This window comes from Montipora capricornis, chromosome 10, assembly GCF_036669925.1.
Source record: "Montipora capricornis isolate CH-2021 chromosome 10, ASM3666992v2, whole genome shotgun sequence".
Lineage (NCBI taxonomy): Eukaryota > Metazoa > Cnidaria > Anthozoa > Scleractinia > Acroporidae > Montipora > Montipora capricornis.
Window position 1 is genome coordinate 2,823,001 of NC_090892.1, and position 27,708 is coordinate 2,850,708.

At 39.2% G+C, this 27,708-nt stretch overlaps 2 protein-coding genes across 2 annotated transcripts in view; one reads left to right on the plus strand and one right to left on the minus strand.

Annotated features, from left to right (window-relative positions):
• Positions 1 to 4,625, plus strand: part of LOC138019190 (eukaryotic translation initiation factor 4E-like) — a 15,820-nt gene extending 11,195 nt beyond the window's left edge. Inside the window, exons 3-8 of the mRNA XM_068865887.1 lie at positions 1,042 to 1,058; positions 1,617 to 1,680; positions 2,178 to 2,291; positions 2,684 to 2,823; positions 3,006 to 3,060; positions 4,105 to 4,625. Coding sequence (XP_068721988.1) covers positions 1,042 to 1,058; positions 1,617 to 1,680; positions 2,178 to 2,291; positions 2,684 to 2,823; positions 3,006 to 3,060; positions 4,105 to 4,164 — 450 coding nt within the window. The 3' untranslated portion in view covers positions 4,165 to 4,625. The remainder of the gene's footprint in view (positions 1 to 1,041; positions 1,059 to 1,616; positions 1,681 to 2,177; positions 2,292 to 2,683; positions 2,824 to 3,005; positions 3,061 to 4,104) is intronic.
• Positions 4,626 to 6,805: 2,180 nt separating this feature from the next.
• On the minus strand, positions 6,806 to 27,457 carry LOC138019189 (adhesion G protein-coupled receptor L1-like). Its single transcript, XM_068865886.1, has 21 exons — positions 27,342 to 27,457; positions 27,197 to 27,236; positions 25,948 to 26,154; positions 23,867 to 23,943; positions 23,087 to 23,128; positions 22,724 to 22,871; positions 22,132 to 22,272; positions 20,896 to 20,980; positions 20,007 to 20,187; positions 19,135 to 19,178; positions 17,774 to 17,882; positions 16,715 to 16,818; positions 15,763 to 15,865; positions 13,699 to 13,870; positions 13,186 to 13,261; positions 12,552 to 12,618; positions 12,175 to 12,260; positions 10,966 to 11,095; positions 10,136 to 10,177; positions 9,430 to 9,477; positions 6,806 to 7,448 (listed from the first exon to the last, which is right to left on the minus strand). The coding sequence occupies exons 1-21, from the start codon at positions 27,381 to 27,383 to the stop codon at positions 7,416 to 7,418; spliced, it is 1,977 nt and encodes a 658-aa protein (XP_068721987.1). The 5' UTR covers positions 27,384 to 27,457; the 3' UTR covers positions 6,806 to 7,415.
• Between the last annotated feature and the right edge of the window lie 251 nt (positions 27,458 to 27,708).

Below are 27,708 nucleotides of genomic sequence, written 5' to 3' on the forward strand. Positions count from 1 at the left end.
AAGTGTTTAAGAAAATATTTCTAGATTGAAGGCTCCCATTTGTTATGGCTTTAAGAGCAAATGGAAAAATGAAAGCAAAATGCAAGCTATCTTATCTAGTTACTCTAATATATCTTTGTGTTTGAAGTGCATTATGCAGTACTCGAAGGACATATGTATATTCATAGTACCTGCCCATCTGATACAGTTGAAAAGAAGATTTGTATAAGATTTTATTTTGTGAAATGAAGAAGTGATCCTTGTAATTATCTGGACAAATGAAGGAGTGATATTATTGTTGTCTCTTTTACTGTATATAGAACTGAAAAACTCAGGTGGCTTCAGTAGAATTCAAACCTATGACCTCTGCATTGCCAGTGCATTGCTCTACCAACTGAGCTACAAAAGTACTCAAATGAGACACTTGACAAGGCCTTAAATTCTCCAGATAAGTGCCATGATCACTTCTCCATTTCATCCATAACCTGCACTTCAAAATATCAACCTCCTACTACCGGAGTGCAAGAATACAGGCCAAGGTAGTGGCAGTTCAGACCAAGCGCATCGAGGGCTGTGCAAAAATGGCCGAGGGCCAGTATTCCCCGGTATGGTTGTTTATTATATGGCATTGTTTCTTTGAGCGATTGGATACTTCTCTTCTTGGTGAATTTTCGTAATCTTTGTCTTCCATCAGTGAACTTTGAAAGGTAACCTTTCATATGTAAAACTAACAAATTCCGTTTGCTGTAATATTTATTGTACTGTAGTGATGAAAAAATTAAATTCCGCTTTTTGAAAACTTTTTATGTTTTGCTCAACTTGAATTTCCTGGGAGAGAGAATACGGATACGGACCGTTTCCATGGTAATGATTTGTACCGAAAACCGGCCAATGAGACTGCTCCGTTCAGCCTGGGAATTGCTTGTCATATTATAGTACATTTATTTCACTTTGTGTTGCGTACAAATTAAATTATTCTTTAGTCTTTTTGGTCTGGTAATTTTTTATGAAGTTTTACTGTCTGAAGCACTCTCCTTGACTTGAGTATTGTACCATCTAAAGGTTGAAGATTTCTGGGGGTAAGTATGCTTGTAGTTATGACAATTAATTATAAATTATCCAAACTTGTTTCTAGATGCAATATTATCCAGAGATTAGAAAATCTGAATAACAGTATAAATGACTGCAGACCATAAAAATATGATAATTTTTAAAGAGGTTTGTGTGTTTGCATGCACAGGTATCCGTATATACCCTTTAAGACATTGTACATATACATTTAAAAGGCTCTCCTTCTCTTGTCTCTATTTAAACATTTCGTATTCATGTTTAGGGTGCATTCGATTGGCCATATTCTGGAATACGAATACATGGAATAGAAGTTAGAAACTCTTCGTCTTTATGGAGATTAATTCACATCAAAATTGTCAAACACCTGCTAAAATGTTATTTTAAGCATATTTGCATTATCCTTGTTGCTTGAAAATGCCTGACATACCACTTTAAATCATCACTCCATGTGTTCTTATTCCGGAATAGGATCAATCGAACGCACCCCATATTTTATTATTGTATTGTTGTATGAGTAAAGTTAAGTTTCCTGACAATTATAATGTGATGCTGTTTTGTCTCATCAGAGTTTATAATCATATTCAGTCAGCTAGCAGGTTACAATCAGGATGCGACTACTCAATGTTCAAGGTACAATTTCAATGCAGTACACACTCCACACTTCTATCTTAAACTACCTCTTGTGAATTGTTAGTTTGTTAGAAAATTTGTCAGATGTCATTGAAGATCATCTGCAAACAAAGGAGATCCCAACTTTGTGCGCTGCAGAATACCCTGATCTATCTCTCTCTTGTGGGAGACAAGTACAAAAAGGTTGGTGCTTTGGTTGGTTGATCTCGCAAATTTCCATGAGGAACAAAACATTGCAATGAAGGAGGTGGAAAGGATTATCAACTATTCTGAGTTGAAAGTTGAGGTTGCAATGAAGTGGGGGTTACTTCTAACCAAGGTTTAAGTCATACCGGTATAGTATTGTAATCAGAGCATTCAGCTCAGTTCTAATGAATTTAAAAAGCTATTTAGGCCAATCAGATATTGACTGCAACATATTGACTGCTGGGAAGGTACTCTCTGTCTGAGGTCCTTGTAGTGACTTTTTACCAAATTTGCCTGTTTTTTTCTGACAGGAAGGAATTGAACCAATGTGGGAAGATGACGGAAATAGAAAAGGTGGACGCTGGCTATTTACCTCACAGAAAAATTTTAGGCAACAAGACCTTGACAGAATATGGCTTGAGACTGTAAGACATTATTTGTTATTATTTTCTTTTAATGTTTTCACAATAGTTAAGATAAATTACTTTGGTATAGCCAGGAACTTAAATGGCCTTATAATCAACAGGGAAAAAGAAGACCATGTTAATTTACTTAATTATAAATAATTTTAAGACTTTAGGCACACCTACAACACATACAAACACACCTGTATTCAAGTTGATCAAGGAGATGATTTTCAAATATTTTAAGATGATCATTTTTAACCTCTGGCAAGCCAAGCAGCAATTGCATCATGCTACACTGTTGTAATTATGGGTTCATGAAATTGTTTAAATCAAGTTGATTAAAAGATACTTGAAAAAGGTACATGATATCCCGGTACATCACACTTATGCATTGGAACATTTCTTTGTAGCTGATGCTGCTTGTTGGTGAATCATTTGGTGAGTATTCTGATAGTGTGTGTGGAGCAGTGGTTCAGATCCGTGCCAAGGGAGACAAGCTGGCGATATGGACAAAAAATGCATCAGATGAAAATGCTAACCTCTGTATAGGGTAAGGTGCCTCCTGTGAACAAATAGCTTGGCTTTCATCTGAGTAGAAGGCCTTTCTATTAGATCTGGACGTTAGAGACCAAGAGTGAGTTGGCACGTGGTTGTAATATTTTACAGTCAATCTTCTTCAAAATGATGGTGAGAGATTTCCTTCTAATTTGCTGTTTGTTATTTCTCTTGCAGACGTAAATTTAAGGAACGTCTTAATATTCCAGCCAAGCTATTTATAGGTTACGAGGTTTGTAATTCCTGATGATGTCCTGATAAGAAACTGAAAATGGTTTGAACACAGAAATGACATACTTGAAGTAGTTTGATTGTCCAGAGTGTAGTCCTGATGAGAAGCTGAGGACTGTTGTTTGTGAATCATCAATATTATTGATGTTACATTAGTCAGCCAGACACTTGACTGTGGGGATGACTTCCCTTCGGATTGTAGAAACTTCAGTCAAAAGCAACAGTCCTTCTGAGGAATATAAAAACCTGGATGATCAAATTTCAGCTGGGTAGGAAAAAAATTTAGCAAACTTCCAAAGCAGGTGCCAGAGGTAAATGGTTTTTATGAGAGCTGCATTTTTTTGGTGTAAATGGACTTAAGGTATTATTTCCTTGATACAACCGATGTTCATGCACAGGACATAAAAAAAATGCGGTGTGTGGCTCCAAATGCAGTTTCATGTCATTATATATATCTTTATACTACAACTTCTATTATCCAACACCTTTTCTCCTTAAAATAATTATGTTTTCTGTTTAACCATTACGAGTAAATAACACCATTAAAAAGGGGTGGGAGGGGGGAGGTCACAGTGCTTGTTTCTTTGTAACATGACAACAAATGCGAACGGACTGGTGCGCATTCCAAGAGTGGCTTCCAATGTTATGCGCAGTAGGAGATGCGTGGTGCAAAACAAAGGATCACTTTAAAGCACAACACAAAACGTTGTGAAGAACAGTCCCATGAGCTTTCACATAGCAGCAGTGCCTTTTTTTAAAGGAGCCATGTCTAAGAAATGTATAATGGTGTCCCTAATGGCTCCCTGGCAAATTGACTTTTTAAGTTAAGTTATTAGACCATAACCCCCTTCATTTTTAGAATGATAATTCTTTTCTTTTATTGTAAAGTAATTTGTTAGTTATGGGGTACAATAAATGTTTTAGTTTTTGTTTTTCTTCTTATGATACGTTTTATACCCTGTTGTGTAAATGCAACGGTCTTAGCTGTCATCATTTTCCATATTTTTTAAGTAACGATTTGTCTCTCTGGCATCTGTTATTGCAGGCACATGAAGATACCATGAGCAAAACAGGATCTGTGACAAAGTCATTGTTCTCATTATGATCATAAAGAAAACCTTGTTATAGACAATATCAGAAGTTCTGATATTTTAACAAAACTTTAGGATTTTACTATTTAAGGAAAGCTTTATAACTTAGAAAAGTTACAATTTGCTTCCGCAATATGTGTTCCCTGACTGAAGCATATGAAAGTCCAACTGCTGCCGGTTCCTTGGGTATACGACGGTCATGTACATTGATAATTAAGTTAAAAACCTATCAAGTTCATAAATTGCTCAGTTCAAAGAGTATTTTACATGACGTAGTCTTTGTGGGAAAGTTCAAGAACGATTGTCTTTAGAAAAGAGGGCAGTTTTCAATTGAGTGATGTACCCTGTAAAACGAGAACCCAGTGTTCTTTGGTTCAGCACAACTGATCAAGAAAATGAAATGAACTGTTTGTCTGTTATGATTAGCCAAACTACTTTTTATGCAACTGAGTGAAATAAATGCATGCTGCCAGCACCAAGCAAGTCACAATTAACTTTGTTTTAGTGTCTAATAAGAATAATTTGCAGAAGAATGATTAGCCAATCAGCATACAGAATTACCTTCAACATTCAATTGAAGGCTCTCTATCAACAAATTTTAGTGCAATACCCATTTTTGTAAGAATTTGAACTGGTAGTTAGGCTGGAAACTTTTAATATTAACCTGGTTACAGCAGGTTTCTCTTTGTGCCACGGTCATTACCCAAAAAAGGAGCATGAGAACATGGGGTAAGAAAAGGATGCAAATATTAAGAATGGTTTGTGTTCAAGGTGTAATTATGCTTCACTTATGCTTAGCGACAACAATATTTGATTATGTTTTTGTCTACACAAACTGTTCTCGTTTCTCATAATGTACCACATGGCTCTTTTTTGGCCCCAAAGTGTCATTTAGTGTTAAAGTAAGAGGGGTATTCCATGATTCTTTGAAAAGTACCGAATACAGAATTGTAATTTAGTCACCTTTATTTTTGGCTGGAGTACACCACTTACACGTAGTGTACTATCCTGGTCCCAGAGGTTTTTCATGATCTGCGAGATATAGCTTCGAAGCGGCGAAGACGAGTCGCTAAGCGGCGAAAAAAGAAAAACCTATGGTTACTTTGGACTTGAATCTCACTTTCATGCAGACGCAAGGATCTTGGTCCCTTTTGTAATTATCAATTTGACGGGTTTGACAGCTGGCGTCTGCATGAAAGTGAGATTCAAGTCCAAAGTAACCAAAGGTTTTTTCTATTCTCGCCGCTTCGGGACTCGTCTTCACCGCTCCTTGGCTCTCTCACGGATCAAGAAAAACCTCGGGAGACCAGGGTAGTATGGCACTGGGGTGTTGAGCTTTGTGGAAAATACATGCCATTGTTAGGGTTTAGTATTTAGACTGGCCTGATTCCAATGCGGATTTCAGCCCGGGTTCTGAAAGAAATCCTCTTAAAATGAAAGTGGCAATTACATGGCGATTTTTTCAGCCCGGGCAAATGGGCAAGAAAACCCATGAAATCGCTATCATTTTTTCATCCCAGGCTGAAACAGGAACGTGAGCATGCATATATGCGCATCGATTGTGTTTTCGCATCTCAGTAAATTTTCCCTTGGGTATTTGCGTTTTGCGCCCGTGCTAAAAATTGTGCATGTAATCGCAACACAATTATTTTCAGCCCATGCTGAAACTCACCATGTAATCAGGCCTTTTAAACGTACAGTAGTCTCTTATAATCGAAGTTACAAAATAAGATAGAACCAGCAGCTTTCTTGTCTCTTAATGGTTCACTTGCAGCCAGAGATGATATCCTTCATTGCAGGCAAGCCAAACTGCTGGTGTGGTATGTCTTCAGTGTAGGCAAGCCTAAGGACTTTCAACTGAAACAAAAAGCCTTTGAACCAGTAGAGATATTCATTCTCAGAGAACTAATTTGAGATACGAATATGCCTGTCGTTTCTTTGAAGGACAAATTGAAGTTGTTGTGTCTCCCTTTCTTGCCAAGGTTATAGTATTTGTATTGAATTGTTCTGAATGTAAAAATGTCATGTTTTCGTAGATTTGCAAGTGTAGTTTAGTTTTGGTCAACAGATTGTTGATTCAAGTTGTTTAGTTTAGCTTAATATAATTTGTCTTTACGTTCAAAGTTGTAGGGTACTGGCGTATACATGTTTGATGTACGAACAGTATTAGCACTGACATTAACCCGAGTTTGTTTTCAGTTCTCTCACTTTGCCGAGGGCACACGTTTTAGGGAGAGGGGGGGGGGGGGGTGTTTATCTTTAAATGATCGAAAATAGAGAAAGTGATTGAGGACTTAAGGGGCTGTATGCATATCTGTCTTGAAGTTTTTGTGTTTTGGTCAATTTGGTCGAATTTTTGAGTGGCAAAAGACGACTGAAAAGGACTTTTTCAAGTCATTGGAAAAATAAGCAAATGAATTTTTCGTCAGTTCTTTCTTCTGTGTTGTTGTTGGTCTCAACTTTTGGATCTGCCTTTCGACAGTCCATCGCAGAAGTTAAGCGGCTTTTACTGCTCCACATTGCGGGAGAATGTATAATGCTTTTTTTCGGCGATATACATACAGAACTTCCAATAAGGCTGACTTAAAAACAACGAGTTTTAGTCCCAGTTCCATTTGGGTTATGACTGCATTTTGCTTTTAATAGTCGTGTAAATCTGTGCTGAGCTAAAAAGTTTATTTCATTGGTGAAGTGTTAATCCGTGTGCCGCATATAGTCTACGTACGTAGTGAACATTTACGAAATGATTTTCCTTTAACCTCCTTTAAGACAATTGCTTTTGCAAGTAATTTACGATTAATTTAATTGCATTAACTTAAATCGTTGTTTTATGAGGCCAAGTTAACAATATTTTAAACAAATTATCAAACGTTTCACTGTGAATGCACTTCCAGGAATCAATACATCGGTTTTCCTAAGTACGTGTAATTTTCATCACTATCATAGTATTTGCTATTAAACTAACTTATGATGGCGTTAGATTGTGGTACTGTCGATGTTTTCCACTTTATCCCGTACGGACCCGCAAGAATGTAAGGATTTTAGACTCCTTCAGTCCAAAGTAAAGTATTGCTTCTTCCCCTATACATTTTACCAGAAATAAAGAAATGCCAGCTGCAATTTGCGTTTTTTGTGGCTACAAAAGCTACTTTACGGTGGATAGAAACTATCGATTTGTCATGTCAAAGATACGAAAATCACATCACGGAAAATGATCAATACAAATGTCAAAAAATGAAGTCATTGCCCAAAACACTTGCTGTTTTCAAGGATGGTAGACAAACTCGTAGGTTTTGTTCTGTGGAAGAAAAACAATGACAATAACTTCAGTATAACTGCAGCACCTAACGAGGAAAGGTGAATAAAAACAACGTATCAAAAATAAAATAGTGGTATGGTGAGGACCTTTCAAGTTCGTGTTTAATACAGTCAACGTGACCGACAGCTAAACAAAGCATTCGCTTGAGTAGAAGGTCTCGTGCGCTGGGAGTCGTATTTGCCATTGTAGCATCAGTCTGTTATCTTTAAGTCCCTAAGTTCAGTATTCTTTTTCGGTTAAAAAAAAAACAATCTCTTTGTTCCAAACGAGTGCTGCAATATTTGCTATTTTTGTTACCGTATTAATGACAGTGATGGCTCTTAACAACCAAACTGTTGCTATGGACCCCTTCAAATAATCATTTCTCTTGTCTCTTTAACCCTGCAGTTACCATTTTTTGCCAAAGGTGTTCTACTTAACATTTCTTTGTCTGGTTCGACTCACAACCATATTTGGTAAATCACGTCAGTGACCAAACAGGAAATGCCTAAAAACTCAGCGAGTTAATTATATTTTTTCACAAATTTTTAACGCAACAGTTTGAGAACAGTCTAACACAAAATCTGTAGCATGGATTTTTTTTAAAAAGTTATTTCTCAAAAATAATTATGACGTCATAAGCCCTCCTTTGATACACTTTTCAAAATGTAAGTTCCATTTTTTGTCCAAGTAGAAATTCCATGCTAAAGTTTACTAAAAATGATGGGACGGATCACATCCGGGGAAAAAAACCGCCTCTTCCTTTCGTTTCCTGAGGGTTTTTACATGTTTCTCACTGAAACGAACGGCAGAGGACTGGGAGTAGTTGCGTATGTGTGATGTCAGATTTCCATTGAAGAAGTTACTTCGCAATTCAAAGAATCATCCATGCAAAATTATTAGGGGGCTCTTGACTTAGAAGCTTCCTTAGCAACCATTGTCTTTCTATAGTTAAGTGGCACCCCCCTTAAGCGACTTGAAAGAAGAAATTGACCCATATCACTCAATGTCCAAACAAAAGATTTTGCACGTCTAGCCTCTTATTCAGTGTGAGGCTAAACGTGCAAAGACAATGCAAAGACAAAGCCTCTATTGCCGACGGACTCACAAATGGCCGCTCAGTGATAAAGGTCAGAATGGAGGCCAATCGTATCCTTGACTTGCAACTGACGTCATCGCGGCCATGTTGGTGTACTGAACAATAGCACATCTCATCACGCTTATGAAACATTCTACCTGACCGAATAAGAAAAGCTTCCTCTATTGTCGTCTTCAATTTACTACGTAAAGTAAATCTAACTGCCGATGCTCAGTACTGCTGCAATCTATGCAGTTTTTAACTTATTCGTACTTCTAGATAGTTAAATATTCTTTTATTGTATTTTTATATATTTATATGTAATGATTACTGTTGATGTTACATTCATACAAATAATATTTTGTCGTTTTTTGAGGTGTTGTAACTTTTTAGGAATTGTTTTAGCACGTTCTCTTTTAAAAGAGTCTAGAACTCATTAGTGCAACTGCCTGCCTTCCTGCCTGCCTGCCTGCAGGCAGGCAGACGAAAACGTCTTTTAAAGTAAAGTAACCATATTTAACGTCGATAACTCGTGACAGTAATTCAACTGACAAACCTGAAAGTCGACGGTGCGCTCATTTTACTCCCCCCTCTCCATCAGTGCTCCGTTTTACGGGTATTTAAAGCTACTTAGCTACACGGAAAGGAAAGAAGTCGAAACAAGGATGCGAGATCCGGGAATCGAACTCAGGACCTCTTGCACTAAGGCCGCGCACTAACCGACTGTGCCATCCTTGCTCCTCCTCCTCCTCCGTTTTTGGCTCAATTATTATGCAAAACGCTAGCGACATTTTGCTTTTGTTTTGTACACCGACATGGCCGTCTAATCACGTGAGTGCAAACCAAGAATTGGATGACAAGTCGCTAAGCAGGGCTTTTTTACAATTTTTTCCCATTGTTTACCTTTTCCTTCTCTTCCTCGTCCTTCTTTTGCTTTCGATACTCCCACATCTACAACATTACAAGAGAGACCATTGAACGTTTCTGTATTCCCCAGATTTAAAGAACCATGCCCTCTTCTAGGCGGTGGTCGACTAACAGTAACCTAGTTCTGGATATGAAGGGAAGTATTCGTACAAAAGACGTGAAATCTTGGGAGGTTTTATTTGCCTTCTAAACGCAGACGTAATTTGAGTACATTCGGAAGTAAAGATTGGATTAAATCTAGCGATAACTATACAATACAATACATACTTAATTGACCGCTCCCCATGGGGGCTTTTTAGGGCCAATGAAACAATCAACGAAACAACAGAACACAACAACAACAACTGTTAAGAATCCCAACTGGCCGGAGGCAAACCAGTTGGCTATTTACAAGTGCACTTGGGAAGTTGAACCAGGGACTACCAGGAACAAATTCAGCGAGTGGTCAGAGCGGGTCTTGAACCCGTGATCTCCCGATCTCAAGGCAAGCGCCCTAACCACTGGGCCACACTGCCTCCTATAATTATGATCAAATCACTGATGACCTCAGAGCCTACGTTTCACATTTTACCAGCCTGGACTGTGATCTCTGGGAATGAGCTTTTACGAGCTAATCGTTATAAAAGTTTCATACTTTCCAATAACCCCACGTACAATGAATATGAAAATTGATTTTACAAACCTCCTTGTTGCGGACGCAATAGAAGAGAAATACCAGTAAGCCCTGGAATTCAATATGAAATGTTACATCAAGTAATGCATCTAACTCTCGATCTTGCATGAAAGAAGCGATAGAAAGGACTCATTTGGAGAATAATATCAAGTGACTTTTCGTTGAGATCGTCAAACGCATTTGTACTACTGGACTACGAGACGATGAGGCTGTAGTCGCCTGAATGTGTACGGGAGAGAAAAGGCGAGAAGGAGAACCTCATATCAGCAGTAATTCCTTGGCACAACCTTGCGCCGTGTGATGAAGCGCTAGAGCAGTAGCCGACAAACACCGCGAGATCAGAAAAGCCCTCATGAATAGCATAATACTCAACCCTGTCGAGACTAAATCAGTCCCCTTTGCCGGTTCGTTCTTCTTCTCTGGATAAAGAGAAAGTGTGACCAACTCTTACTAGTATAAAGGTACTGCGCAAAATTTGTCCTTACAACCGGTGCGTTTTAGTATTTCACTGTTTTGTATGATTTTCGCCCCGAATTTAACAGATAAAAGGTTGCTTTCTTTTGAGACTGCTAGGAAATCTATACTTCTTTCTGGAGCAAACTCTGATTTGCCTGATCTGTAAAACTGGTACATTTTGCAAATCAATATTCTCGCATTTGAACTAGACCAAGCATGGAATTGAGGCTGATTTGGGGATTTCAGTGCATGCGAGAGCGCCAAGCGCATGCGTGTTCAAGTTTCATGTACCATGTACAACATAAATGACATTGAATTGATCCTCTTTGCTAAATTATCATTTTCCCTTAAACTACTAAACAAATTGACTGAGTTTCTCAAACCTGTAGGGTATAAAACACGATAAAGACATAATGGAAGATTTTGTCTTCAGTGTTGTTCACGGCCAGGATTCCAAAGAACCACGTTAACACAATGGCCAGCATCATCACAAGGGAAGTCACCAGGCGATCTCTAAAATAAATAACAGACCATTACAACCCACATTTCAACAATGTCCATATTTTTAATACGAATCACGTTGTTGAGCCCGACGCAAAAATTAGACATCGTTCAAATGTTAGGTTTCACAAACGACACCAATGAGGGGAGCTTTGGATTCAAGTTTCTAAACATTTCAATTCAGAAGCTCATAAACTTGAAGCGTTTAATTCTGGTTCAGAGCTGGGGTTTTTGGAGTTTAAAAAATTCCTTATTTGGATGTAATGTAGCTCGTGCATTTTCCCGCGCATGCAGCATCGATCTTATTTTGTCCATATTTGGGCATAAAATTGGTGTCTCAAAATCCCAAGCTTTGTTCCAAGGAAAAGAGTCGCAAGTTACACGCTTCAAGGTCACGTGTGTTCTGGTCAATTATGATGGTTGAACTTTACATGAAGGGCACTATTACGGGACTACAGTATGTGGAAATGCGAAAGGCTGCAACTTTCCTTAAGGACGGTGCCTGCTATTGTCATTGCGCATACTTTCTGCGCATCTCGAGATACTCGGATTTCCTATGGGTGGTGCATATTAATACAGGGATACTGTTGCACGGTTCAAAACTATGCGGAGAAAGCAGAACTTAGCAAGATCTCTTGGTATCCAAAAAGAAAATTGGGGGTAAACATGCATTTTTCAGAGATAATTAAGCTTCAATTTGGAAAAGAACGCCATACATTGCTTTGTATTTTGAAGCTTTTTACAGATATTGTTAATTAATTATCTTCGCAAAATGCGTGGTTACCCCCAATTTTCTTTTTGGATTTCAATAACACTTGTTAACACTCCTTTTCCCGCATATTCAGTAAACCGCGCAAAAATACCTCTGAATTAGTAGGCACCGCCCTTAAATGTCAAAAAACCCAGGTTATTTGTAGACCGTCTAAAAATATTCATGGCTTTCCTTCGTCACTTTGCAAAGGAAAATATCATCCGTGCTCCATGTCTCACTAGCTTGTTCTCAACTTTGGAATGACTTTTCGAGTGATTTGAACGCACTTCTTTGGTTTTTTGATTGATAAGAGCACTCTAGAAAGTGACCCTACACTTACTTTGCCCTCTCCAGTCTTATATCATCTGGGTCATCTTGCCAGGTAATGACTTCTTTCAGGATAAATGCGCGAACGACAAGATTCAGCTGAAACAATGAATCGTGTCACAAAGATAAATACTTAATGCTATAATAACAAATGAAACCTTATGTTGCCCTGTCAATTGAACGTGGATCACAACATCTTGGTGTTTGTCTTCCATTTCGTTCGTTCTTCGATTCCACTGGGTATATGAAAACTATAATATGGCGCAGAGATTGCTTGAAGAACCGTCTACTTGTAAATTCTGCCTTTGAATCACATAGGTCTGGGCACAACAAGTCAACCATTGTTCATGGAATCTCCAATAAATTTCATTGGCAAATTCATCTACTTACCACAACGAGAATCAAGACAGGAGCGCCGAAAAACCAAGCCTCATTTCCACGGATAAACATCCAACAACTGCAAAGTTCACAAACAATAGATGCAAACAGTCAACTATGTAAACTTATCAACAGACTTAACTGATTAGAGTGTAATGTGAAGTGCTAAGTTTCCACCCCACATGAACCATGTGTGCGTTAGCCCTACTGATGGAAATGGGCAGAGCAGCGGTGATCTAACCCGAAGGTCGTGGGTTCATTTCCCACCCTGGTCAGAGTTTTTCTCTGTCCTTGTGTGGGCCCCTTTCCATCAGTAGGGCTAACGCTCACATGGTTCATATGGGGTGGAAACTTAGCACTTCACATTACACTCTAATCAGATAAGTCTGTTCATACGTAAGTGCTGCACAGCCAACGTTTGCAAAAACGTGATCCTTCCTTGTATGTAAACTTATCGCCTTATATGGACAAAACAAACTTACAACTCAACAAGTGGGTAAATCGTTTTGCTAAAAGTTATCATTTTCTTCACCTTTAAGGCAGTTAAACCAAGAAAAAATAACTATGTTCTTGTGATCGCCTTGTTTTGATTCTTTGCTTGTCTGTACGTCTGTTTGTTGACAAGTAAGATCACTAATCGACTTACAATTCACTTCTCTCCGGACTGCCAAAGTGAGGATAGCTGAAATCTGCACATGCGCTGGCGAATGCGACTGGGAGACCTGAAGACAAAGATTTAATATTGGACTTCCTGTTTCTCCAATTAAAAAAATAACAACAACAAATGCTGTGACAACCTTTAAGTTTTTTCTTCTGGACGTTTCCAAAAAAAATTACACTCAGTTTCTCCAAGGCTGATAATCGCTTATCTTCGCATTATAGAAGAGTGGCCATTTCAAATCTATTTTACACTTGTAAGGAGCCAATCAGCTGGAGTCTGCATAAGTATTACACCCTTGAGTCAACCGTATGATTGGCTATGGTGAAAACACCCGCTAAAAACCGAGAATTCGCCACTTGGATGAGATAGTCTCGCGTGCGCAGTCTTGAATGGACTTCAAAAACACCGATGAAATGTGTAAGTATGTGCATTATCATATGCAACTCCGCAGTATGGAAACATGGTGAGAGACGGGTAAAAAACTTGTTAGACACTTACCCCACCCCACAGAAAAGTAAAAAACAATGGGAACAGTATTCTTCTCGTTGAAAAGAGGTTTCAGGGTTGAGTAATAATGGAGTCCTTCCATGAGTAACCAGCTGAGAGCTGCCAGTTCGAAAAGGTGAACAAATGGACTGACAACTTCACATGTTTTGGGCTTGGAAAAAAACTGTGGAGACATATTAAATGAAAACGTTTTAAAACAATGTGACGAGGAAGAAAGAAGCAAGAACTAGTTACACATAGCTGTTTTATCCCATTATTGTGCTGTAAATACATTTCAACTGCGTGATCCGTGTTAAAACACATTATTATATGGCTAGTGTTTCTGGCCGAGCAGTTAAGTGCTAGGGTATTATTCTCCCGTAATGCCCACGGGGCGATTGTTGATTATGCAAATTAGCCTTGTCTTCTTTAGAACCGTTCTGTTAGCCATATAATAAACAACTTAATAAGCTTGATCGTTTGGTCGTTACAGCAAAATCTCAAACCTCGGCCTAGCTATGTTGACCTCGCTATCGTTCGGTCAATATGGCAAGGCCTCAGTTTGAGATTTTGCTGTAACGACCTCACTCTCGGTTATTAAGTAGTTGAGAATTTTGCTCTCGTATTAAAGGCAAGATCAAGAATTGGTTTTCAGAACATTCAATTTGAGAAAAGCATTTTGTATAATTAACAGAGTTTCTTATTACTAAGGCTCTTGTTTTAAATCGACTTTAAGGTGGGCAGGCACGAGGGGTCATGTTGCAGGGACATGTTGCAACGACATGTTCAAGCGACAAAAAACCTATGTAGTGCAGAGACAAAATCACAACATGTGCACACACATGAAAATGTTGCGGGTACATGTTTTAGGGGTGTGTTGCAGCGACATGTGAACTGATACTATTAGAATTGTGTAACACAAATTTGGGATTATTTTGTCCCCGCCACGTGTCCAATGAAGTTGAACTTCCCTGCTACATCTCGCCTCAGTGTGCACTACACAAGTTTTTTGTCGCTCCAACATGTCCCTGCAACATGACCCCTCGGGTCTTCCCACCTTTAGAGGGTAGCCCGGAAATCTAGTTTCCCTCTACTAGCATGCTGCTATCCATGCACTTTGCGGCTGGTTGAAAAATTGACCTCAAAAGTTAAAAGAAGCTTGATGATCAGCGAAATATTTATAGCCTTAAAAACTGTCAAAATTATAGTGTAGCAAAAACGCTAATGAGCCCACATAATCACGTTACCTTTGAAAGTTCGAAACCACAATTACGCATTCAATCAGAGTATTATAATACTCGGTTATCAACCTCGTCCCCAGGCCGCTTTTCCCTGGCTTTGGGTGGGACGGGTAACGGGAAAAGCGCCCTGGGGACGAGGTTGGTTCGGTTATGATTTCTTGGGAGATTGATAAAATACGATGAGTTAATCATGCTATTAGCGCAGCCTGGAATATTTTCAGGCAAAGATTCCTCTATCAGTTTGGCCATTCCTTTTTTTTTTTCGTTTAGCGTCGAATGAGTTTCCTGATATTGGGTCGGTCGGTCGGATTGAAAAAAAAAAACTAAAAATAAAAGAAGAACTCTCGGAAACTGGAGGCCTGGTACCCCAGCATCATTGCTGTGGAGCCTGGAAACAACAAGGCACGAACCCAAAAACATCAGTATGGCGGAAAAAGTGGTTGTTGTAATTGTAAAATTAAGACAACATGGGAAAAAGAATCCACCATCGAAATTCTTATGCGACATAAAAATGGTTTAACTAAGTCGTTAATTTTTGTTTTCAGTTTTGAAAATGCCAAAACAATAGGTCGGTCGGACGACGCTAAACGGAGAAAAAAACAGAGGATGGCCTTTGCAGTAGAAAAATCGTGCAGCATGAGAAAAAGACGAGCTAATGGCGTGTGTATACAAGAAAGAGTTGCGATATTTCGCGTGCGTCTCCAATCCACGCCCACACTAGTCATCTGTGATTGAGTTTCCTTTTGTTAACAAACCTTTCATTTGGAAAAAGAGGAGAATAGAGTGGAAAGGAATGAGTTAGAGTACTCCCCTTGGAAAAAGACAACTTTCTTACCGGGTTGTCGTCCGTTGGTAGGCCGATAAAGAAAATCAACTGGCTTAGAAGGAGTGAAACATCGATATTGAGAGCAATGCGAATGCTGTCCCACTGATGATAGCTGAAAAGCGAAAAACAACCACTTTTATAAATTAGGTCGTTTGTTTTTATAATTTGCTTTATTTAGGCTTTCATTGATGTCACCCAGTTCACAAAAAAGACCAATTTTGATTTGTTGAAAGTTTTTAAGGTACAATTTTAAGGTACTGGGGGGTGGGGGAAAATGACAATAAGGATTTGAATGGGTTTACTCATAGGAGCCTTGAAATTATAAAGGGGGTAGTTTCTAAAGACACTGTGGTGCTGCGTAGGTGGGGAAGTAGTACACAAAAATTGGTCTTATCAACGGAGTTGATAATGATGAAATGATATAAGAAATGGATCATATATGAACTGCGTCGCACCGGTATCGCAAGGTCACGGGTTTAAATCCCGTTGAAGTCCTGAATTTTTCAGGATTCTCTACGCTATTGCAAAAATAGCGTTCATAACTGCGAGGATCATAGCTTTACTTGATAGAGTTGATAATGTAAATTGACCACCTTACAGGGATTGTAAAGGCTGACGATTCGAGCGTTAGCCCTTCGTCCGAGCGATCGAGGAATTATGAGTTGTGTGTAGTAGAGTAGGAGCTACGCTATTGGTGATAACATGGCAACGTGAAAAATAGGAATACATTAGTTAAATGAAAAGCGTTCATTAATACCGTGGGGATTAAGGGTGCCGATTTGGAAGATAGGGCAATCAGGATTGCCTGATTTGGAATATGGGGCAATCAGGATTGTTATTAGGAAAACTACTTTGGAGAGGAGGGAGTTAAAGCGACAATTTCTTCCTGAATTCGTTAGGTAAAGCTATGGAAGTAAAAAAGTAGAGGGGCTCTTTCATTTGCTGATTTAAATTATCTTACTTGATGACAATGGCTACGATTGCACAAATGAGAAGACCCAGGATTGAAAAAGATCCCATCACAGTAGCCACAGTGACAACCATCTGACGCGCTGAATTATCTGACTGATAACACGCATAAAAAAAACAAAAACAGAAGATTATGAAGAGTACTACAGAAACGTTGAACATTGAAAGCAGGAGTAATTCCACGAGCGTTTTAGGGCATGTTCCAATGGAGGCAGGGAACCACGGGTAGGTGAGGTACCCCGCCTTCCCGTAGTACAAAAAAAAGGTAGCCTTTACATGCAATATTAAAAGCCCCGGGGCGCTGGGGTGAGGTTTCCAAATGTTCAAACTAAAGATAAATGCCCTAATGAACAACATAACCCAAGTCAATGAGGAAGGGGGGGGGGGGGGAGGGAGGAGGGGGGAGGGGGTATCCCACCTTCAGCATTTACTTGGAAAAAACTCACCCCACCTAAGCGTGTTACCCGGCCCGGCTGACCGAATAACGCGCCTCGGTGAAGTACCCCAAAAAGGTACCTCAAAAAAGAGAGATTGTATGGAGAAGTTGTTTAGCCCACCGAGGCGGGGTGCCTCACCTACGCGAGGCCCCACCTCCATGTGAACACGCCCTTAGTTTGACCATAATATTATTTCGCTTCGTGTGATTGACCTCTTTTTAAAATCTGCCAACCAATTAGCAGCAAAAATTATACCCGCATGTTTGTTTTTTTTTCCAATCAAAGGTAGGATCTTCCCAATGAAATGGTCCTTAAAAGTTTAGGAGAACTTATCACAGAAAAGATCTTGGCACCAGGGCCAAGTACAACTTCTTTCATAAAAATTGAATATAGAAAACACAAGCCGCTCAAATCATCCTCCCGCTCCAAGATATCGTTCTCCCTCCTTCAATAGAAACAACTTCTAACATAACGTCGGCCGCAGGCTTATACTTCGAGGCCGAACTCGTCTTGTATTATTTCAATAAAAACTGAAATGCTTCGTATAACATAACAATTGGCCACACCAGCTTTGCTCAACATTAGCTAACATTCTTCAGATTTGTCGTTTTTACCTTCTCGGTTACTTTGGATATCAGAGCAAACGTCGATAAATACTTAGTCCTGCATGTAGTTTGTGAGCTATGGGTTTCCTTTACGTCGCAGCCATCTTTAGACCACAACCTAATAAAAGGCGAGAAGATAAAAATCGAAAGCTACTGCCATTGTGAAGATCCTGTACTCTACGAGATATCTCGAGAGTTTCAGAGCTAGATGAGTCGATTTTCAGAGGAACGCTCCTTATTATTATTTTTTTTTTCATTGGTGTTTTTCAAATTATGCAGTGGTTGCTGGTTACATTTAGTGAGGAACACTGCAGATCATGTTACATGGTAGGCTGCGATTATAATTGGACATACGACACTATCCAGGTGATGTGGTGACGTAATTCGGAGGACTGGGGAGAAAAATTTTAATGCCGTATCCCACAACCGCGCGGCTTTATTTTCGAATTCAACATGGCAGAGGCGAGGCTAGATCTCGTCGAATCTACTTCAATGTTCATTCAGTAACAGGAAATGTGGTAGACACGGAATGATCTGTTGAGTTTTGGCGATGGAAATACTGCAGGGAATTTGGATACAAAACCTAAGGCCGCGCGCGGTTGTGGGATACGGCGTTCAAATTTTTCTTCCCAGTCCTCCAAATTACGTCACCAGTTCACCTGGATATGAGCAAGTGAAATTTGTGCTCCTAGGCGATTCAGTTGGTGTGCAATTATCCCTAGAGCCTATAAGTTGTAATATGTAGATTTAGCCAAACCTAAAAGTGGAACTCACGGGTTATTTGTTCTTACAATTGCAATAAGTTAACCTGGCTTGAGCCTGCAATCCAATCAAAACCCAGTACCTGGTCTTGAGCTCGCAATATGGTCGCGTGATACTGATCACACTGGCATACATGAAGTGGTGGACGTACGCACGATGGCACGGTGACCAAAACCAAATAGCCGACTTTCGATATATTAAAAGTCAGTCCTAAACAAAAGGCATCATCTCGAGGCTCTGGGGAATAAATACAAGAATTTGTATGAGTTTATTCCCCAGAGCCTCGGGACGATATTTTTTGTTTAGGACTGAATTTTAATATATCGAAATTGGGCTATTTTATTGCACAGATGGGTTACCATATTTTCTTAGTACCCAGGGTGATCAGAGGGCGGGGCTTCGGAGCAGAGCTCCGCTAAAAAGGCGAGATAGGATAGCTTCCGATTCTCAGAATCAAGTCTCTCGTTTGTTACACCACGTAAAAGCAGATCATTACACCTTCTTTTCATGGCAATACAATAAGAGTAGAGCTTTTGCACAATACTTGTTAAATTCCTGGAATTTGTGACATCAACTTTCTTATTAAGAACAATTTGTCAGAGACGCACCCTTCATCCAAGAAAACACAGGTTGTCTCAAAATGATCCTTAGTCTGCAAAAAAAAACGAAAAGGCAAAATTACATCACATAAAAGGTAAAGACACTTTTCTTTTCGAACGTAAAACGGTCAAGTTAGTTGACGAGAGATCCGCTAATAAAAGAGAAAACACCAGTAAAACTACGGAATACAAGCCCAAGAAATCCTCGCCCGCGCGAGTACGAGTCAAAATGCAAGAAAAATGTATGCAAAGTCCGTGGTTACGTCTCTCTGAAGTTGATACCAATGATAACCGACGGTAATCCCTTTAGTCCCCAGTCTTCCTTCCCCAGACCCCTTTCCCTTTCCCACCCAACCCTTCTTTTATTGATACGTTTCGAGACTATTGAAATCTTTTGCTATAGCTAGTGCAAGGGAAGTGCTCCTAGATTATCGAACTTGTAGGGTCGGAACAGTTGCTACAGAGCTTAGCAGCGAACAAACCAAACCTTGTTTAAAGAAACAGAAGGGAGAGTAAAGATACGGCAGGGATATGTAAATTTCGTCAAAAATATCATTGGATGTCCCTGAGCTAGAGCGGAAGTAAGTTTCCCTTACTAGTAACGTCCTCAGCTACATGGCGTCATGCAAAAGTGAATGGAACGCGATAACACGTTATTGTGCAATAGCACAAGTGAAATGCTTTCGTCTTGGTTCCTTAACGTCAAAAAAGCATAACTGAACTAGTTCACATATCCCAAGAGCTAAACTGGGCACCTCTATATTTGTAGGCCATATTCCCTCGGGCTCTTGGCACTATCAAATCATACACTCGCCTCACCTAACCTAGTTAAGCAGCCATAGTTCTATGTTTGAATTAACAGCAAAGGCAAGATATCTTACATGAAGGTGAGCAAGACTTAGCAAGGCTGGTTTCGTGAGAGGCCCTTTCAGCTCTTTTCCTTCATGTTGGATTCTTACGGATAGCAAGTTACTGTTGATTCTCTTCTTGGGGAGCTTTTTACGCGTTTCCAGCTTATCACCAACAACATACAGCTCAGACATCACTGACTGTGCTACACTGCTAAAGAAGATCCAAAAAAATAGATAATACAATAATTTTGTGCGCGCTTGACTGGATATGACTTTTTAAAATTTCCTTTTTTATGAATTGATTTCAATTGTAAAATAACAAATGTAAACTTATCAAGAAAGATAATACAAAGATAAAAACTGAGTAAGCAAAGACAAAAAACACTTCATATAGATACTGTACGACGCATGCTGCCTATAAGTTCTGTCAGGTAACTGATAGTTCAGGGGCTTTAGTTTTAGTTGCATTTTTCAAGCTTCCATCACACTGCACTTAAATACAGTAGAATTCACATTGTTTTGAACCTGGTAGGGGAAGGTGATGATCAATTATATCTTAAATTGCGCAATTTGAACTAAGTATTGTTCGTTAGAAAACAAGTTAAAACGTACATTGAACCAGTAGTAAGTCCTCGGCCGTGTTAAAGAAACTATCTTTAGCTTTATTAATCACGTCTCCGAAGAAATCCGAATTTAATAGCCTGTCAAAAGGTGTGGTCCTCTCTTACCATACCACATTTGTGTCAGAAATGCTTTGTCATTCTTTTTTTCCTTCGGATCTACTTATCTATTACAAATTCTTATTCAGTTTTGTTTTCGTTGAATCGTACGGCCGAAAACGACAAATAAAGCGATTTTTCCTTTCTGCTCAACGTGTTACAATTACTCGGAACCATGATTTTCTATTGTCATAACTTACTCGTCTTCCCAGTCCATCTCGTCTTTGTCCAACCATTTGTCACCGAGTACATTGGGCATTATGGCGACAACATAAATGTACTTTCCTGAGACAAACAAACAAAGTGGCGCCACAAAATAGAACGGAACACGCCTTAATAAATTAAATCTTAAGCACATAGAACAAGCTTATTCGTTCTTTGTTCCCAGTATACGTAATAGATGGTTTTCACTCACGTGACTTGGCAGCCATATTGGTGTATAAAACAATACAAAATGTATGCATGGAACATGCATCAAAATAGAGTTTGGTTCCCAAAGGAGAGAACGTCTATTGTTCTTCTACACCAACATGGCCGCTGTGATGTCACGTGAAAACGATCTATTGTTTATTTATTTGCAAGTTGCTCCGACTCTTTTGTTCAGGAGTCTTCTAAGTATATTATGCTTCCCTATTTGTTTATTTTGGTTCTTTGAACCATATAGTTAATGGAGCGGAATGGTTATGAAACCCGACGAATTTCTTTGTCGTATGTTTTGGTTCTCTTTTTTCGCCTTGACCGTGCACAAAACACAATAGTTGTTTACTCCGTACTGAGGAACTAACCAATAGAAAGTAACGTGTTGGTTACGTAATCATGCATTAGAGTATAAGAGTAAAACAAAAGATTGTGCACAGACTTAACTGATTAGAGTGTAATGTGAAGTGCTAAGTATCTACCCCATATTAACCATGTGAGCGTTAGCCCTACTGATGGAAATGGGCCCACACAAGGACAGAGAAAAACTCTGCCCAGGGTGGGAATTGAACACGGTCGTGCACGGTCGTGGACTATCGAACCTAAATCTTAGCATCTTTGTTTGCTCCTTTGATGTTTGCCGAGCTTCAAAACTACACTTGTATGTTTGAACTGAAGCAAACGTCTCTATTTTCTGTCCTTAATAGGCCTAATCTCGTACCCAGATCTCCCACGGTCATGCATTGTGCATGATGACGACATATGCTCAAAAATTCACCACCAAGCCTCGTTTGCACGAAATTATTCACATCGTCTGCATGGATGTGAATTACTGTTGGCACGTGGGTATCCTTTTCAAGTTTGCTCCTTTGGGACTCAGCTCAAGCTAAAATTTGAAGGTTTGATTATAGAAATCGAGGCTTGGTGGTGAAATCACCTAGTCAGACTTCATCACGCATAAGGGCTATTCCATTGTAAATGACTATGTAACGTTATTTGCTAAATTTGAAGTACCTTACCACTCAAGGGAAGGTTTTCCAGCGGCATCGAAATATAATTTCCCATGTCAGCCCACTTGCCAGTGAATTTAGCTGGTATGGAGAGACTTTCTTCGTTCGTTCCGGTATAGTTTGCCATGTCAATGACACCAACTTCCATTGCTGTCGATAAAAAAAAATGTGTCCCCAACTGAGTGCTGCAAGACTACACCAAGATTATTAATCCAGCGAATCATCATGGCGCTAAGGACGGGAAAACAAGACATAAGCGATCATGTCTTGGTTTAGTCTCTGCTTCTGATTCGCTTAGAGCGTACCGGGCACAATTCTTAAGCCGACCACTAAGGGTAGAACGCAAACCCTCAAGAGTTTTTTAGATAGTGAATTGAAAATTACTTTGTTAAGGCGTGGAGAATTGTTATTTTGGGGTGTGATCGCTTTTTTCCCTGTAATTTGCGACACGTTATAACAATTCAAACTTCATAGTTCTTCAGAATGAGGATTGCATGTGAAAGGTGGAGGGGTTTCCAGAGCTTCTTTACCTACGGCCAAAAAAGAGATTGAAGTCGCAACTATAGCAAAATGTCAGTCATCAGTCTTCAGGCTTACTCACCCATGTCCCTAGTCATTACAACGACTGTAGAGTTTGTTTCAGTTCCATTTTCAAGCTTTGTTTTGATCACATTGGCAAAAGCCATTCCTAACGATAAGGCCTTTTCGGGTACATCCATCCTTGAAAATGACACGTTATCTGGACTCTCCTGTAAAATAAAAAAATGACTTTTTTAAAAAATCTTGTTTTGCTTATGTTGTTGTTGTTGTTGTTTTCTTTTCCGCCTCATTCTACAGTCTTCCGATGACTGTGGCGAGAAATTAAACCGTTGTAATTAATAAAACCCATGAGCTCCCTTCCTTGCTTTACATACAAGCCCACCATTGGAGGCTAAGGAAGAGAGAGCCCTTGGGAATAACGTACCTTGAGACAACTCGGCATCATGTCCAGGATCTTCATTTGTTTCTGTTGGAAAAGTGAAGAAGGATAAGTGGAGGATGAGAAAATATATCTTTCAGTGTCATTCTTGCCATTTACCGAGAGGTCTCTAATTTAGTTCAGTTTTTTCAATTTATTTTATATAGCTATAGTCTTTCACATAAATCCAAGGAAAGGGTTAGGGCAATATTTCACCGTTAACTAAGTAATTACTTTAATAAATCAAAACACTCTCGCAAAGCGTAACTAGCCTATAGTTTTCGTGACATTTTTCTCCCTGTATTTGTGAATGGTGCTCTTGTTTCGTAAGAGGGAAAAGAAACTTTCTTCTCCGTAATCGGCTCCTGCGATTGGGTAATAGTAACTGGAAGTAATCTATATGTGTTTGAATTGTAGTCATCATAACTAATTACACTGCTGGCCTGCAGACTTGGGCTGTAAGATTTTAAAAGTTAGCTTTAGTGTATCATTTTTCATTTTGTGGTAGGTTGATAAATCTTTTCGATGGTGAACCATTAAATCATTAAATTAACGACAACCTGAGTGAGTCATCTTCAAAGTCAAGTGAACTCTCTAAGGTTGTCGAAACGTATACGTCAAGTCTTGCTCAGGACTACATTCACGCGGACGATCCTACTTCACTTAGTTGTGACTCCTGTGGGTTCAAGACATTGACGAAAAGAAAAGTCATTTCTTAAAAAAAAAAGTCAGTCGCCATGAGAAGGATACTGCGATCTAAGACAATGTATTCTGAAGGTGGCTTACCTGAACGCATTCTTTATCAGAGCATGCGTTAAAACGATTATTCCAGTTTATATCAGAGCATCTGATAGTGGGTGTGGCTAAAACAAATCATAATTTTAAAACGTAAAAAAAGGGAACAGAAAGACCTGTGTACTATGCATGCAGAAACTCAAGACCTGGACCCTGAAACTACCATATATCTCTCCGTTTGCCTCTTAGCAGATCAACACACGTTTCACATGGAAAAAAAATACAGGATAAAATCTGGAGGAACGAATTTTGAAAATACCCAGGTGTGAGAAAAGGATCTTTCTTCTTTTGTGGGGCCGGTATCAGTTGTTAGCTCATGGTGTATGTTCTTTCCTTTTCGATACTGATGCGCATGCACGAGAACTTCAGCACATCACAACATTAAACAGTCAGGCTACAACACAGTCATTATATATATCTGGAGCCAGCAATTGAGCTTGCCCTCCCAAGCACTCGTGTACTAATCTCGTACCCAGATCTCACTCTGTCACTGGAAATGTGGGATCTGGTAAAGTTCGAGAGTACACCATTTTTCATTGGCTACTAAAAAAGGTTGCGGCAATGCAATCTACGCTGCGATTGGCTTATTTCGCGGGGCACTTAGTGAAGGTTTAGTTTTCGCAAGCTCATGTGCTGTTTTGAATAAATGCCAGTTGTGCGTAGGAAAGTTTTGTTTTTTCCGACGGAAAAGCTTTACAGTTGAGGAAAATCATTTTAAAAATTTGCCACGTTTGTGTAAATGGTACCGACGAAAGCCTCACGTACCCTGCCACTCGATTAAAGTTCTGCGTAGCTTGCTACGCGGTACGCAGAAACTAATAAATTCAAGGTGAAGTAAGTAATTTATTCAGAACAGTATTTCTCGTTCTTAAAACGTGACTCGCGAATTAAGTAGTGATCAATTGCGAATTTTACGGTTAGATTAACTACATTTTTCACGAGATCGTGTCCAGAAAATAGGACTTGTTGCAGTGATTAGGTATAAGCACTCTTTAACATTTTCGCTTTCAATTTACGGTTTGGTTAACTACACTTTTCATGAGATTGTGTGAAGAAAATAGCATTCGTTTATTGATTAAGCCGAAGCGCTCGTTTCAGTGATTCTGCTGTTGCTCCGACAATTAAACAATCTCGACCGTTCAAAAACAATCGCCTGTAGCGCTTCTTTCTGTTTCGGCTTAAGTTTAAGGTTTCCTTGTCCTCTACCCAAAAAAATCTCTTCAAGAATACTCTCGAAATCCATGTTTATTCCGCAAAATCACCCAAAATCACAACAGAGAGTACGAACATGCGCAGTGATAGAAAAGCCCGTATTTCGGGCCTCGCTGGCACTGAGCATGCTCGAAATCAAACTTTACCAGATCTCCCTTCCGTATGACCGTGGGAGATCTGTGTACGAGATTACTCATGTACCTCAGGAGGCTTAGAACGTCATCTCAGTATTCGGAATGTCGCATTCAGATCTAAATCACTCCATGGCCCCAGACTTTTTTCGAGTATTGCCTACACTAAATTTTTATTAATTCATTTTTCAATTGATTAATTGATTGAAATTTATCATTTACAAATTCCATCCAAGGAGATACGGAGTACCTCAGATAATCCATAGGTAATACCACCGCGGACTCATCCCCAGTAGCTAAAAGTCACAATAAGGTCAGTTTAACAAATAAGTGATGTGAGGCGAATGTGACGTACTGTTCTTCGAGTCCAGCTCAGACCATCGTAAAGACTTTAAAAAGGTCAAGACGTAATGCCCTTATGCTGAAATTGCAGTCAGGAATTTGCATAATGACTATAAGAAATGTCAGTGTCCCACATTTCTTATAATCATAAAGTAATGCCCTTCTTTGCTTCTATGAAGGCAGACCAAAGAAATTTTTGAGGGGTAAATGCAACAAATACGGAGGGGAGAAAGTGTGAACTCCTGAATAACCTTCCTCGGCAACTCCCTCCCCCGTTACGGCATTCCCAGTTCTCTTGCTGGTCCTTTTCCCCTTTGTGATATCCACTAGGCCAGAATCGTGTGTATGACTAATAAGACGCTTGGGTGCTATATTTTTAAAACATACCCGTCGTAGGTGGACTGCTTCCGTTGACAGTTGGCAATGTTTGTAAGCCAGATGTAGGTGTTGGTTCGAAGGTATGGCTTGGTGGATTGCTAAACACTGAAGAGTTCAAATCCAGTGTTACTGTCAAGTTGTCTGACGATACATTGGGTTGTAACTCAGTGGACGAAGTACTGATGGACACCAAGCTTGAGCTCTGCGCTGTTGATACTAAGAAGATTTCACTGATTACTTTAACCACTGGAAACGTACGACGCTTTATTCATTATTTTTTAGCATAGTTTGTCCTTTACAATGGCTAACGTCATGAGTACAAACATTAAAAACAAAACAGCTGCATCGAAAGGTGCGTACCAAGCTAATTCTAACTCAATGCCGAAGGCATCAGTTATTTGCAGACCAGTGCTCGTTTTGTCAACTGCATTGGAAAGCACTCTAGCATTTGTCCCGTGTATATATACTTTAGTATAGCCATAAACAATACGACCTTACACGTTTCACCAGACATAGAAAAGGGAGGAATCGCTTCTGATTGGCAGGTAACTGTCAGCGGGCTCAATTCTGATCGAACTCCAGTTTATAGGGTGTTACATGTTTTCGTTTATCTCTGTTTTTACATAGGGCCTCGTGCACAGCTGCTGATAATGATCCCAATATTGCTAAAGCGAAACTGAAGTTCGGAGCCCGCTGACAGTTACCCACCGGATTATTTTCAAGGGTGTCATAGTTGTTTTCGCTTTGACTAAAAAGCTTGAATACCGAATTTAAATCGTCCGTCCAAATATGAAACAAAAGACTTTATTTTTTCGTGGCAGGATCAGCACCAAAAATTCTTTTGACAGGAAAGATGACTGAAGAAGGTATTATTATTATTATCATTATCGTTATCGTTATCATTATCATTATCTTTATTATTATTATTATTATTAGTATTATTATTATTATTAGTAGTATTATTATTATTATTATTATTGTTTATCGCCATCTCGGTCTCCACTCGATATCAGTTTTTGAGTTGCTGGTTGACCACGAAATCAGCTTAACAATTACCAACCGAAAAGAAGATTGGTATATTTTCACTGCAAAACATGCTTCGACTATAAAAGAGCCCCTTTCTTCATATTCATATTTTTCTTGTAAATCTTTAGTTTATTCCACGTTGTTTTTATACACTTAATTTCACATTCAACATACAGCCTAATTTCCACTGCATAGAGCTGATGGAAAATAAGTTTCCAAAGCTAGAACCTACCAATTTTTGAGGAGCTTGAATTAGCTGGAACTTTATCAATCTAAATAGGAAAAATAGATGCGCCTTCAGTTCCGTTATTTAACTTTAGTCCCTAGTTTGCGAAAATGTCGATTTTTCTAAAATAAATAAATGAAGTCAAAGTTACCTTCAAGAGGCATGACAACAGTAACAGTAAAAAAGTCCACATTATAGCTTTCTTAATTCTGCCTTTCTGCCTTCTTTTCTAAGACGACTTCCAACCGCAAATAGGCAAAATTATGCAAATAATTTTGATCCTAAATAATTAATGACTCTATCTTGGTTGTCGTGGAAATGGAAGGAAAACATTAACTCTCAAGTTATCGCTATAGAATCTGCATCAGTAGGAAATTTTAAATTGATTGTTTGAGCTGGGGTAGACCTAGTTGAATTCTTCTTGAGTGTAATTTCGACCTGTAACTTGAATGTGTTCAGATTATGGGCAAAGATTACCCGGCGTGGGCACATTTCACGTTTTTCTAATAAATGCAAAT

Bases quoted from the DNA above. Each gene is read 5' to 3' on its own strand.
- LOC138019189 (XM_068865886.1), bottom strand. From the start codon at position 27,383: ATGTGGACTTTTTTACTGTTACTGTTGTCATGCCTCTTGAAG. The intron at 22,872-23,086 runs GTACGTTATTCC...TTTATTTTACAG, and splicing joins TGATGCCGAGTTGTCTCAAG to GAGAGTCCAGATAACGTGTC. The intron at 19,179-20,006 runs GTAAGATATCTT...TTTTTTTTGCAG, and splicing joins TAAGTCTTGCTCACCTTCAT to ACTAAGGATCATTTTGAGAC.